Source organism: Pelophylax lessonae (genome assembly GCF_965119305.1).
Source record: "Pelophylax lessonae genome assembly, chromosome: 2".
Classification (NCBI taxonomy): Eukaryota; Metazoa; Chordata; class Amphibia; order Anura; family Ranidae; genus Pelophylax; species Pelophylax lessonae.
In genome coordinates this window covers 726,638,156-726,651,041 of record NC_138769.1, presented here as the reverse complement: position 1 = coordinate 726,651,041, position 12,886 = coordinate 726,638,156, and the positions used below count along the sequence as shown (strand labels likewise).

General features: G+C 46.3%; 1 protein-coding gene across 1 annotated transcript; it reads left to right on the top strand.

The window, feature by feature from the left end:
• The first annotated feature begins 240 nt into the window (after positions 1-240).
• On the top strand, positions 241-10,875 carry NEU3 (neuraminidase 3). Its single transcript, XM_082247821.1, has 2 exons — positions 241-445; positions 9,604-10,875. Exons 1-2 carry the CDS (start codon positions 245-247, stop codon positions 10,591-10,593), a joined length of 1,191 nt encoding a protein of 396 aa, XP_082103947.1. The 5' UTR covers positions 241-244; the 3' UTR covers positions 10,594-10,875.
• Positions 10,876-12,886: the final 2,011 nt, after the last annotated feature.

Here is a 12,886-nt window from a genome sequence, read left to right as displayed (position 1 = left end):
ATATATATATATATATATATATATATATATATATATATATATAATAGTGTATATAATAATATATATATATATATATAATAGTGTATTGTGAGATATTAGAGTGTAAGCTGCTCTGGCTCATTTTTTGTACTTTATTACGTTATATGTCAGAGCTGTATAAATATAGAATGGGGAGGGGGGGGGGTGATATTAGAGTGTAAGCTCCTGTGGTGCATAGATTGATGTGATGTTCTTCAGGTACACCATGGCGGAGGCGGCAGTACCGGACCCGTGTACACTGTTCCAGCGTGAGCCCTGCGGGGTGACGTACCGGATCCCGGCCCTCCTCTACATCGAGGAGCCCTCAGTGTTTTTGGCGTTTGCGGAGAAGCGGTCGTCCCCCCGGGATCAGGACGCTCTGTACCTGGTGATGAGGAGAGGAGTGGAGGCTCATGGGACTCTGCAGGTATGTTCTTATTATCTGGACTCAGGTCAGGTAAATGGTAATAAACACAGCAGGACAATCCAATCCAATTCAGGGAAATTGCCATCGATTTTTATATTCCTGATCTGCTAGGAAGTCAGGGAACTCCTAACTTCCTGTCTGAGCTGACAACACGGCCTCTGCAGCAGTGACATACCAAGAAGTGTTGTCACCCCTGCCTGCGTTCTCTTTGCTAAACTATCCACTTCAGCTCCAGGCCTTTTCTGGCACTTTTTGTTCACATGTAACCAGGGGTCAAGTCCTGGGGGAAAAAAGTGTGGGAACTCACCTAAGATCCACCCCCCCCCCAAAAAAAAATAAATTTACGCTCATATATTTCACAGAAAATACAATGCAACGTGACAAATTGGCCAATTATTAAACGCATAAACATGAAATATTCATGACTGATGCCAATTGTCTGCAATATTTCATGTTTATGCATTCGATTCCCATTGTCAAGAAACAATGGATATTAACCACTTTATCCCCGGAGGATTTAGCTGCTCAAAGACCAGGACCTATTTTGCGATTCGGCACTGCGTGACTTTAACAGACAATTGCGCGGTCGTGCGATGCTGTACCCAAATTAAATTGACGTCCTTTTTTTCCCCACAAACAGAGCTTTCTTTTGGTGGTATTTGATCACCTGTGCGATTTTTACTTTTTGCGCTATAAACAAAAAAAAAGAGCGACAATTTTGAAAAAATAACAATATTTATCACATTTATGAAATTCCCCCCCAAAAAAATGTAAAAATCAAAATTTTTTAACATTTTAGGCCAGTTTGTTTTATGCTACATATGTTTGGTAAAAAAAAAATGCAATAAGTGTATTTTGATTGGTTTGCGCCAAAGTTATTGCGTTTACTAACTACGGGAAAGATTTTTGTCATTTTTTTTTTAACGAGTAATGGCGGCGATCTGCGGTTTTTTTTTTTTTTTTTCTTTTTTTTTTTTTTTTTTTGCTGGTCTGCGACATTGCAGTGGACAGATCGGACCCCTAACTGACATTTTTGACACTTTTGGGGGTACCAGTGAAATTTTTTACAGTAATCAGTGCTATAAATATGCACTGTTACTGTCAAAATGACACTGGCAGGGAAGGGGTTAACTTTATTGGTGATCAGTGGGTTAAATGTATCCCCAGGGGTGTGATTCTAACTGTGGGGGGGGGCGTGGCTTGTGATGTAACCACAGAGACATACGATCCTACATAGCAGGATCGTATAGTCTCTGCACTTACACCAGGGAGAATGACAGACGGCTGTGTTTATATCAGCCGCCTGCCTTTCTCCCTCTCCTGAGGGAGATCGCGAGTGGCCGGCGGACATCGGAGCCGCCGGTCACTCGCGCGGGGATGCCCGTGAACGAGCGGGGGCGGGAGCGCAGCTCCGGCGGTGCGCGCTCGCCCCCTACAGGCTCCTGGGCGAGCGACGTAGTACTACATCGGTTTGCCCAGGAGCGGCTGACTGCAGCAGTAAATATACTGACGTGAGTAATGGCTAAGCAAGCGTGAGATCTTCAGTAACAGCCAATCCTGACGTGTTTCGTCATCGGGGATGTCTTCCCAGGGGGCAGGCTGAATGTTAGATACCTGCCCCTGGGAAGACCAGACCGATGACGAAATGCGTCAGGATTGGCTGTTACTGAAGCCTCACACATCACATACTAGCACATTATGAAATATTTAGCTGGGAATGAAGCCTCCTAGTGGTGCGCTGTCACCACTGAGAGGGCTTCCATATTCCCCCGATTCTTCCAGGATCGCGCGCTCGGGTTGTGTGAGTGGTCGCTACTCGCATACTGCGGCAGGGCGGCCGCTCGGCGCCGGATCACATACTTAGTACGTGATCCGACACTTTGGGGTCTGGGGCGGGCATGCAAGCTGCTGGCAACCCGCTCTCACTCTGATTAGATACAGCGGGAGCTGATCTGTGGGTACCAGGAACTCGATGTCTGCTGGCACCCGCCGATCATTAGGCAGAGAAGCAGAACGGCGGTCTGTCTATGGATCCTGTGTCTCTGCAAAGCAGGGACATGGACCAATGCCTTCCTCAAGTAAAAGCTCCTCCCACACTGTTAGAAAACACTGGCTAGGCACACATTCTGGAGGGAAAGGGGTTAATTTATTTTATTTTTACACTGTTGCTTTAATTTTTTTTTCTTCAATCACTTTTATTTCTGTAGCATTAGCCCCCGTTCACACTGGGGCGACCTGTCAGGCGACCTGGTCGCCTGACAGGTCGCCGTAGGCCGTCTGGCATAGAGAAGCTGTGGACCCGTTCTAATAGGAGCGACACAAGTCGCTCCGACTTAGAAAAAGGGTCTGGAGCTTCTTTGGGGCGACCTGCATAGACTTCAATGTTATGAAGTCCGTGCCGGCCGCTCCGAGGTCACGGTGCGAGCAGCGCGCCGTGACCTGTGAGGTCGCCCCGGGAAGTAGCGTCGCCCCAGTGTGAACGGGGCCTTAGGCATGTGACCGGTACTCTTTATGGAGAGATCTGGGGTATAAAAGACCTCAAATCCCTCCACTGCACTTGATCACACCAAGATCGGTGTTTTTGAACGCTTTTTGTTTTTTAAAAAATGACCCCATTGACCCCCCCCCCCCCCCCCCACTGCTTGTAAGAGCAATCCTGCAGACCATTGTTCTGTCAGTTATCATCACAGGGCTCCTGTGTTCCTCCTATTTAGAATCACAGGTCTCTGTGTTGATCCAATAAGCCCACACAGTTAGAAAAAAACCCTAGGTACACACTTAACCCTTTGATCGCCCTTGGGTTAACCCCTTCCCTGCCAGTGTCATTATTACAGTAACAGTGCATATTTATAGCACTGATTACTGTAGAAATGTCACTGGTACCCCCAAAAGTGTCAAAAATGTCAGTCAAGGGTCCGATCTGTCCGCCGCAATGTCGCAGTCCTGCTAAAAATCGCAGATCGCCGCCATTACTAGTAAAAAAAATTAAAAATAAAAATGACATAAATCTTTCCCCTAGTTTGTAGACGCAATAACTTTTGCGCAAACCAATCAAAATACGCTTATTGGGATTTTTTTTTTTTAACAAAAATATGTAGCAGAAAACAAATTGGCCTAAAATGATGAAAAAATTAGATTTTTACATTTTTTTTGTATTATGAATGTTATATAGCAGAAAGTGAAAAATATTTATTTATATATTTTTCAGAATTGTCGCTCTTTTTTTGTTTATAGCGCAAAAAATAAAAATCGCACAGGTGATCAAATACCACCAAAAGAAAGCTCTGTTTGTGGGAAAAAAAGGACGTCAATTTCATTTGGGTACAGCATCGCACGACCGCGCAATTGTCCGTTAAAGTAACCCAGTTACGAAAAATTCACAAAAAAAGGCCTGGTCATTAAGGGGGAAATCCTTCCGGTCCAGAAGTGGTTAATCTGTTTATATTTTGACCTCCCTGGTTCCTTCCTTTCCCTTCATCAACATGCTAATGATTTTTTTTTTTTAACCACTTCTGGACCGGAAAGGATTTTCCCCCTTAAAGAGGAAGTAAAGTCCCCCAAAAAAACCGAGAAAAAAAAAAGCCCTGTAAAGAGAAAGGCATAATGAGCTAGTATGCATCGCATACTAGCTCATTATGTAGTACTTACCTTAAAACGAAGCCCCCGCCGTGCCGCCACCTCAGCGACAGGACGGCGACATGTCCGGCTGTCCTGCTTCCGGGTTTGCGTCCTCCGGCCATCTGATTGGCTGGAGGCGCGATTACATCACTCCCTCGCCTGCGCGCGGGAGCCGCCGTTCACGGCACTGAGCTCTGAAGAAACGGCACGGGTGGCCGTTCCTTCAGAGCGCCTGCGCCGATGACGTCATCGGCAGTATGCACTCTAAATATCTCCTAAACGGTGCAAGTTTGGGAGATATTTATAGCACCTATAGGTAAAAGTTTGTGAGGTGGGTTTACAACCTCTTTAACCACTTAAGCCCCGGAAGATTTTACCCCCTTCCTGACCAGGGGGTTTTTTGCGATTTTTTTTTTTTTTTTTTACTGCGTGACTTTAATGGACAATTGCCCGGTCGTGCGACGCTGTACCTAAACGAATTTGACGTCCTTTTTTTCCCACAAACAGAGCTTTCTTTTGGTGGTATTTGATCACCTGTGCAATTTTTTTTTTTTTGATCATGCGCTATAAACAAAAAAAGTGCGTCAATTTTGCAAAAATAACAATATTTTTCACATTTTTTTTATATGAAATTCCCCCTCAAAAAAAAGTAAAAATCAAAATTTTTTAACATTTTCGGCCAATTTGTTTTATGCTACATATGTTTGGTAAAAAAAATCACAAAAAGCGTATTTTGATTGGTTTGCTCAAAAGTTATCGCGTTTACTAACAAAGGGAAAGATTTCTGTCATTTTTGGTGTTTTTTTTTTTTTTTTTAACGAGTAATGGTGGCGATCTGCGATTTTTTTTTTTTTTTTGCGGGACTGCGACATTGCGGCGGACAGATCGGACCCTTGACTGACATTTTTTACACTTTTGGGGTTACCAGTGACATTACTGCAGTAATCAGTGCTATATATATGCACTGTTACTGCAAAAATGACACTGGCAGGGAAGGGGTTAACTATATTGGACAGGGAGGGGTTAAGTGTGTCCTAGGGGCGTGATTCTAACTGTGATTGGACATGGCTACTGGTGTAGGAACAGAGATCAACGGTCCTACATAGTAGAACCGTCTGATCTGCATTTTTACACAGAATGACAGGCGGCTTGTTTACATAAGCCGCTCTGCCTTTCTCCCGTTCCACCGACGATCGTAGTGTGACCGGCGGACATCGGGTCCGCCGGTCACACTCCTGCACTCCTCCGTGAACGAGCCGAGGCGGGCGCCCGCTCGCCCGCTATTGGCTCTAAAGCGGAGATCTACGTCACTCTGCCTGGCCGGGGCTGACTGCCGCAGTAAATATACTGTGGGCAGTCGGCAACCGGTTAATGACCAGGCCATTTTTTTGTGAATTTTTCGGAACTGTCCTTTTTTTTCCCACAAACAGAGCTTTCTTCTTTTGGTGGTATTTGATCACCTCTGCGATTTTTCTTTTTTGCGCTATAAACAATAAAAGAGCGACTTTTCTGGGGAAAAAAAAAAATAAACAATATTTTTCACTTTCTGCTATATAACATTCCTAAAAAAAAAAAAAAAAAAAAAAAAACAATTTCAAAAATCAAAATGTTTCATCATTTTAGGCCAATTTGTTTTCTGCTACATATTTGTGGTAAAAAAAAAAAATCCCAATAAGCGTATTTTATTGGTTTGCGCAAAAGTTATCATGTCTACAAACTAGGGGAAAGATTTATGTCATTTTTATTTATTTATTTATTTTTACTAGTAATGGCGGTGATCTGTGATTTTTTTTTTTTTGTGGGACTGCGACATTGCGGCGGACAGATCCGACCCCTAACTGACATTTTTTACTCTTTTGGGGGGGACCAGTGACATTACTGCAGTAATCAGTGCTAACAATATGCACTGCTACTGTAATAATGACACTGGCAGGGGAAGGGGTTAACTTTATTAGTGATCAAGGGGTTAACCCTGTGGGTGATCAAAGGGTTAAGTGTGAGCCTAGGGGGTGTTTTCTAACTGTATGGGGGCGGGGCTTGTGAAATGATCATAGAGACATGTGATCCTATATAGAAGGATCACAGGCGCTCTATGATCATTTCAGAGAGAAGAATGGTCGGCTGTGTTTACAAGAGCCGACCGTCCTCTGTCAGCGGGGAACGATCGCTGGGTGCCCAGCGGCAATCGCAGCTGCTGGCCCTGTGTATCTGCATCCCCGCTGCCTGGTGGGGGGCGGTAGCGTACCGGCGGTGGCGCGTGCGCCCCCCCCCCCCCCCCCCTGACGTAGGGCTATGTCGGTTCGCGCAGGAGGGCCCCCGCTGCAGTAAATGTGCGATGGGCGGTTCGGAAGCTTTTAATGAAACCTTTCCATTATCTCTACATTCTTTGTTAGAATCAGTGATGTCATCACTGGGTCTCTGCGCTTTTTTTTTCAGGCAATAAAGGCAGATCATGGCTGATGGGAGGAGCCAGCAAGGTGCTGTATATAGCTTCCTAGTCTTAGACTCCTTTCCCGAGTCCTCAGTCTTGAAGCAAGCAGTGGGCTGGTTCTTGGGAGGAGTTAAGCAAAAATCGAAATTCCTTGATGGGTGGTGTCAGTCATATTTTTTTTTTTTACTTTCTGTTATAAAATGTATCCATTAAAAAAATAAAATGAATATGAATTCTGCTACATGTCTTTGGTAAAAAAAAAAAAATCCCAAGAAGTGTATACTGATTGGTCTGTGTGAAAGGTAAAGCATCTACAGACTATGGGATATATACTGGAAATTACACAGCTATAGACGCTATACTGTAATGGTGGTGATCAGCCCATGATAGGGTGGTGGGCAATCTGGCGCTAACTGACACTGGCTGAGAGGGACACTAATTGACTGACACCGACATCGCTGGTGACACTAATACAGTGATCAGTGATAATACTCTACACCAGGGATCCTCAAACTACGGCCCTCCAGCTGTTGCGGAACTACACATCCCATGAGGCATTGTAAAACTCTGACATTCACAGACATGGCTAGGCATGATGGGAATTGTAGTTCCTGAACAGCTGGAGGGCCGTAGTTTGAAGACCCCTGCTCTACACTGTACTAATGACACTAATGGGCAAAAGGGACAATCAGAAGGGCAATAAGGGGTTACCTGCGTGCCTAAAAAATCTATATATGCTGATTTTACTCACAGGATCTGGCGGTCTCTTCTCCCTGAACTCAAGAGTTGATTTCAGGGAGAAGAAACAGCCAGATCATTGTTCTGTGCATTTTGTAAACACAGAACTCTGTGCTGTGATTGGCCACAGCTGATCAGCAGGTATACAGCCAAAATCATTGGCTGTGACTTGCTGACAAACTTGTGCTGTGTCGAATCTCAACAAAGGTCAGCAGGGGGCGCACACACACCCGCATAGCGCTAAGCCAGGATTTTACCACAGTGTATAGGTCCGTCGTGTTGCCTGGCTGTGCCTGTGGCTGTACTGGAATTTACCTAGCTATGACGCTATACTGTAATGGCGGCGATCAGCGACCTATAGTAGGGCTGTGATAGGTTAGCACTGGCTGCGAGGGTCACTTACTGACACTGACATCGCTAGTGACCCTAATACAGTGATTAGTGATAATCCTGTGCATCGACACTGTACTAATAACACTGGCTGGGAAGGGGTTAACATCTTGGGGCAAATAAACCACTTACCGACCGCCCACCGTCGATTTAAGCTGGTATTTTGACGCTAAATACCAGGGTTATGGCAGCAGATAGCTGCCATAACCCTGGTATTTTTCAAAACGGCGGGCGGTCCTCTTTCAGATAAGGGTGGTCCCAGCAGCGGATTCACCGTGGAATCACCTTTACGGTACAGCAGAAGAGGTGCCCCCCCCCCTCCCGCCGCTTCCTGGTAGTTTTCTCCCCGCTTACCGGAGCCGCCGGCAGCCAGGAATACGATCCGGGCCGCGCTCCTCACAGACAGGAAGTCGAGTGAGGGCAAGATGGTGATCTTGGAGGATCGGAGTGACATCAAACGTCGTCTCCTAGCAACCGATTTAAAGAGCCAATTTTTTTTCAGCATGAAAAAATATATATATTTTTTTTGTTTTTAGTGTAGATGTGAGATGTGAGGTCTTTTTGACCCCAGATCTCACAATAAAGAGGACCTGTCATGATTATTTCTATTACAGGGGATGTTTACATTCCTTGTAATAGGAATAAAAAATGATCAAACATTAAAAAAATAAATAAAAAATTGTGTAAAAATAAAAAATAATAAAATAAATAAGGAAAAAATTAAAAAATTAAAGCGCCCTGCCCCGTTAGCTCGCACGCAGAAGCAAACGGATACGCAAGTACACACCACACATGTGAGGAATCGCCGTGATCGATAGCGCGAGAGCAATAATTTGCACCCTAGACCTCCTCTGTAACTCTAAACTGGTAACCTGTAGAAATTTTTAAAGTGTCGCCTATGGGGATTTTTAAGTACCAATGTTTGTCGCCATTCCACGAGCGTGCGCAATTTTGAAGCATGACATGTTGGGTATCTATTTACTCGGCATAACCTTATCTTTCACATTATAGAAAAGAATTGGGCTGACTTCACTGTTTTCTTATTTTTTTTATTAAAAAAAGTGAATTTTTTTCAAAAAAATTGGTGTTTGGAAGACCGCTGCGCAAATACGGTGTGATAAAAATTATTGCAATGATCTCCATTTTATTCTCTAGGGTCTCTGCTAAAAAAAAATATATAATGTGTGGGGGTTCTAAGTAGTTTTCTAGCAAAATAAAACCGATTTTAGCTTGTAAACAACAAGTGTCAGAAATAACCCCTTAAGGACCGGGCCTAACTGTGTGCCTAACAATGTGTAATGTGTTCTGCTTTTACTTACTAATCTGGCTATTTTTTTTCCCCTGCTTTTCAGCCCCCGTTCACACTGGGGCGACCTGTCAGGCGACCTGGTCGCCTGACAGGTCGCCGTAGGTCACCTTCCATAGGGAAGCTGCGGACCCGTTATAATAGGAGCGACACAAGTCGCTCCGACTTAGAAAAAGGGTCCGGAGCTTCTTTGGGGCGACCCGGAGCAACCTGCATAGACTTCAATGTTATGAAGTCCGTGCCGGCCGCTCCGAGGTCGCGGTGCGAGCAGCGCGCCGCGACCTATGAGGTCGCCCGGCAAAGTAGCGTCACCCCAGTGTGAACGGGGACTTAGAGAGAAGAAACAGCCAGATCGCTGTTCTCCGTACACAGAGTTGTGTGTGTTTGTAAACACAGAACTCTGCACTGTGATTGGCCACAGCGATCAGCAGGTTTCGGCTGAATTCATTGGCTAAAATCTGCTGCCAAACACGTGCTGTGTCCAATCGCAACACGAGTCCGCAGGGGGGAGTGTGCACGCAAGCCGCCAAACCAGGAAGTACACTGTGACGCACGGGGTAGGTGGGCGATGCCCGGCTGTGCCGCCCGCTTGCTGTACTTCTTGGTGAGCGGGTCAGAGGTTAAACTGAATGATTTTTTTGGCTGAAATAAAATATTTTCATTTTCTTCTTCCAGTGGGAAAACATGATTGCCGTGAGACATGCCAAGCTACTGGACCACCGTACCATGAACCCGTGCCCGGTGTATGACAAAGACACCAAAACCGTCTTCCTTTTCTTCGTCTGCATCCGGACAAACTGCTCAGAAATGTGGCAGATCGTTACCGGCAAAAACGCTGCCCGAATCTGCTATGTCACCAGCACCGACTACGGCAAATCCTGGAGCTCCCTAGTGGACGTGACGGAGGAAGTTCTGGCCAGGGACATAAAGAACTGTGCCACCATGGCCGTTGGGCCGGGTCACGGGATCCAGTCCCCATCGGGAAGGCTGGTAGTGCCGGCCTACCTCTACTACATCCACTCCCGTGTCTGCGGTCTACCCGTTCCATGGAGAACCAAGCCTCACTCCTTCATTTTCTACAGCGATGACCATGGTAAGAGCTGGCACAAGGGCAGCACCATATGGGAACAGCAGACCGGCGAGTGCGAGGTGGCAGACGTGGCCTGCAGCAACGGTCCCGATGTCTTGTATTGTAGCGCCCGGACAAACAAGCACTTCCGGGTAGAGGCTACCAGCAGTGACCAGGCCATGGGGTTCGATAGTTCTCATTTCTGCAGGAACCTTTGCGAACCACCCCATGGGTGCCAGGGCAGCGTGGTGAGCTACCAGCCCTTGGAGATCCACCAAGAGGCAGATGACCTGGATGGCAGAGACCAGACTTGCTTTGAGAAACGTGCTCAGTCTTGGCTGCTCTACTCCCACCCAACAAGCAACCATAAAAGGGTTGACTTGGGGATCTACCTAAACAAATCTCCACTGCTGCCCGCTGGTTGGAACCAACCATGGATCATTAACCAAGGCCCCAGCGGGTACTCTGACCTAGCCGTCTGCCAGGGCACGCATGTGTTTGGATGCCTCTTCGAGTGCGGCATAGACGCTTGTGAAAAGATCGTCTTTCGAAGGTTCACCGTAGAGGAGCTGATGGGAAATCTGTCGAAACCTTAATTGGTTTCTTGATGCAACATCCAATAAATGTATGAAAACAATGCCGGGTACATTATATCCCATATTACAGCAGAAGACATCAGCTGTCTACAAACTACAAGTCCCAGCATGCCTTGTTCTTGCTCAGCTACTCCAAACATGGCTTTTTACTGTTGCATTTAAAGAGACCCTGTCTCCAGACCGACACAAACTTCCCATAGGATTCTATAAGCACTTAACATATTTTAGTGATGATATTGACTCCCTCGTGTAGATATCAAAAGCCCTAGGACCGCTGCTGGGTGCCGCCATCTTGGATGTGATATCAGCAGCCTAAGCAGACTCAACCCCTGGCAGCCATATAACAGGATATGTAGGGAAGTGGAGGGAGAGGCAGAGTAGCTGGGCCAGCGTAGACAGTAATTAGAAATCCCCCGAAGAGGAGAGGCATATGACGTGAAAGGAAGGGGGGAGGCTGTGTTAGGGAACTGACTCTTCTGGAGTAGTCAACATTTCTAGCGGCCTTTCTTAAGCTTGTTACACCAGAGCATCCCCTAAAAGTGTTACTGGGTGCCGCCATCTTGGATGTGATGTCAGCAGACTCGACCCCATAGCTACATAAAATGTTATGTATGGAGCTGAAGGGAGGGGCAGAGGAGCTGGGCCAGCGTAGACACTCCCAGAAGAGGAGAAGGCTATGAGGTGCAAGGAGGGGGGGCTGTGTTAGGGAACTGACTCTTCTGGGGTAGTCAAAATTTCTAGCAGCCTTTCTTAAGCTTGTTACCCCAAGAGGAATCCCCTAAAAGCGCTATTGGGTGTCACCGTCTTGGATGTGTTGTCAGTAGCTGCAGCAAAAACCTTCCCGTAAGATTTTATGAGCACTTAATGTATTAAAGGCATGAAATTGACTACCTTATGTAGATATCCAAAAGCCCTAAGACTGCTGCTGGGTTCCGCCATCTTGGATGCGATGTCAGCAGCCCCAGCAGACTCAACCCCATAGCTTCCCTGGCAGCTACATAAAATGTTATGTACGGAGCTGAAGGGAGGGGCAGAGGAGCTGGGCCAGCCCAGATGGTAATTAGACACTTCCAGAAGAGGAGAAGGCTATGAGGTGCGAGGAAGGGGGGGGGGGAGGCTGTGTTAGGGAACTGACTCTCCTGGAGTGGTCAAAATTTCTAGAAGCCTTTCTTAAGCTTGTTACACCAGAGGAACCCTTAAAAGTGCTACTGGATGCCGCCATCTTGGATGTGATGTCAGCAGCCCCAGCAGACTCAACCTCATAGCTTCCCTGACAGCTACATAAATTGGTATGTATGGAGCTGAAGGGAAGGACAAAGGAGCTAAGCATGCCCAGACAGTAATTAGACACTCCCAGAAGAGGAGAAGGCTATGAGGTGCAAGGACAGATGGGGCTGTGTTAAGGAACTGACTCTTTTGGAGTGGTTAAAAATTTCTTGCGTCCTTTCTTAACTACTTGCCGTCCGCCGCCCGACTATATACGGCGGCGGTCAGCCCCTCCCAGGCAAAGTGACGTACCGGTACATCACTAGCCTTGGAGCCAATAGGGGGCGAGCACGCGCCGCCGGAGGCGCGCTCCCGCCCCCGCTCGTTCAGTAGAAAGCCCGCGCGTGTGACCGGCGGACCCGATGTCCGCCGGTCACTCGCGATCGTCAGGTGGTGAGGGAGAAAGGAAGGCGGCTAATGTAAACAAAGCCGCCTGTCATTCTGCCTTGTGTAAAAACACCGATCATACGGTCCTGCTATGTAGGACCGTTGATCTCTGCTGTTACACACACAGCCACATCCAATGACAGTAAGAAACACGCCCCTAGGGACACACTTAACCCCTCCCTCTCCAATAAAGTTAGCCCCTTCCCTGCCAGTGTCATTTTTGCAGTAACAGTGCATATATATAGCACTGATTACTGTAGTAATGTCACTGGTACCCCCAAAAGTGTCAAAAATGTCAGTCAAGGGTCCGATCTGTCCGCCGCAATGTCGCAGTCCCACAAAAAAAAATCGCAGATCGCCGCCATTACTCGTTAAAAAAAAAACAACAAAAATGACAAAAACCTTTCCCTTAGTTAGTAAACGCAATAACTTTTGCACAAACCAATCAAAATACGCTGATTGTGATTTTTTTTAACCAAACATATGTAGCAGAAAACAAATTGGCCCAACATTTTTAAAAAATTTGATTTTTACATTTTTTTGGGGGGTAATTTCATATGAAAAAATGTGAAATACGGTATATTGTTATTTTTGCAAAATTGTCGCTCTTTTTTTGATTATAGCGCATGATCACAAAATC

Excerpts from the sequence above, each read along its gene's own strand:
- NEU3 (XM_082247821.1), top strand. The coding sequence starts at position 245 with ATGGCGGAGGCGGCAGTACCGGACCCGTGTACACTGTTCCAGCGTGAG. Across the intron at positions 446-9,603 it reads AGGCTCATGGGACTCTGCAG|TGGGAAAACATGATTGCCGT; the intron begins GTATGTTCTTAT and ends TTCTTCTTCCAG.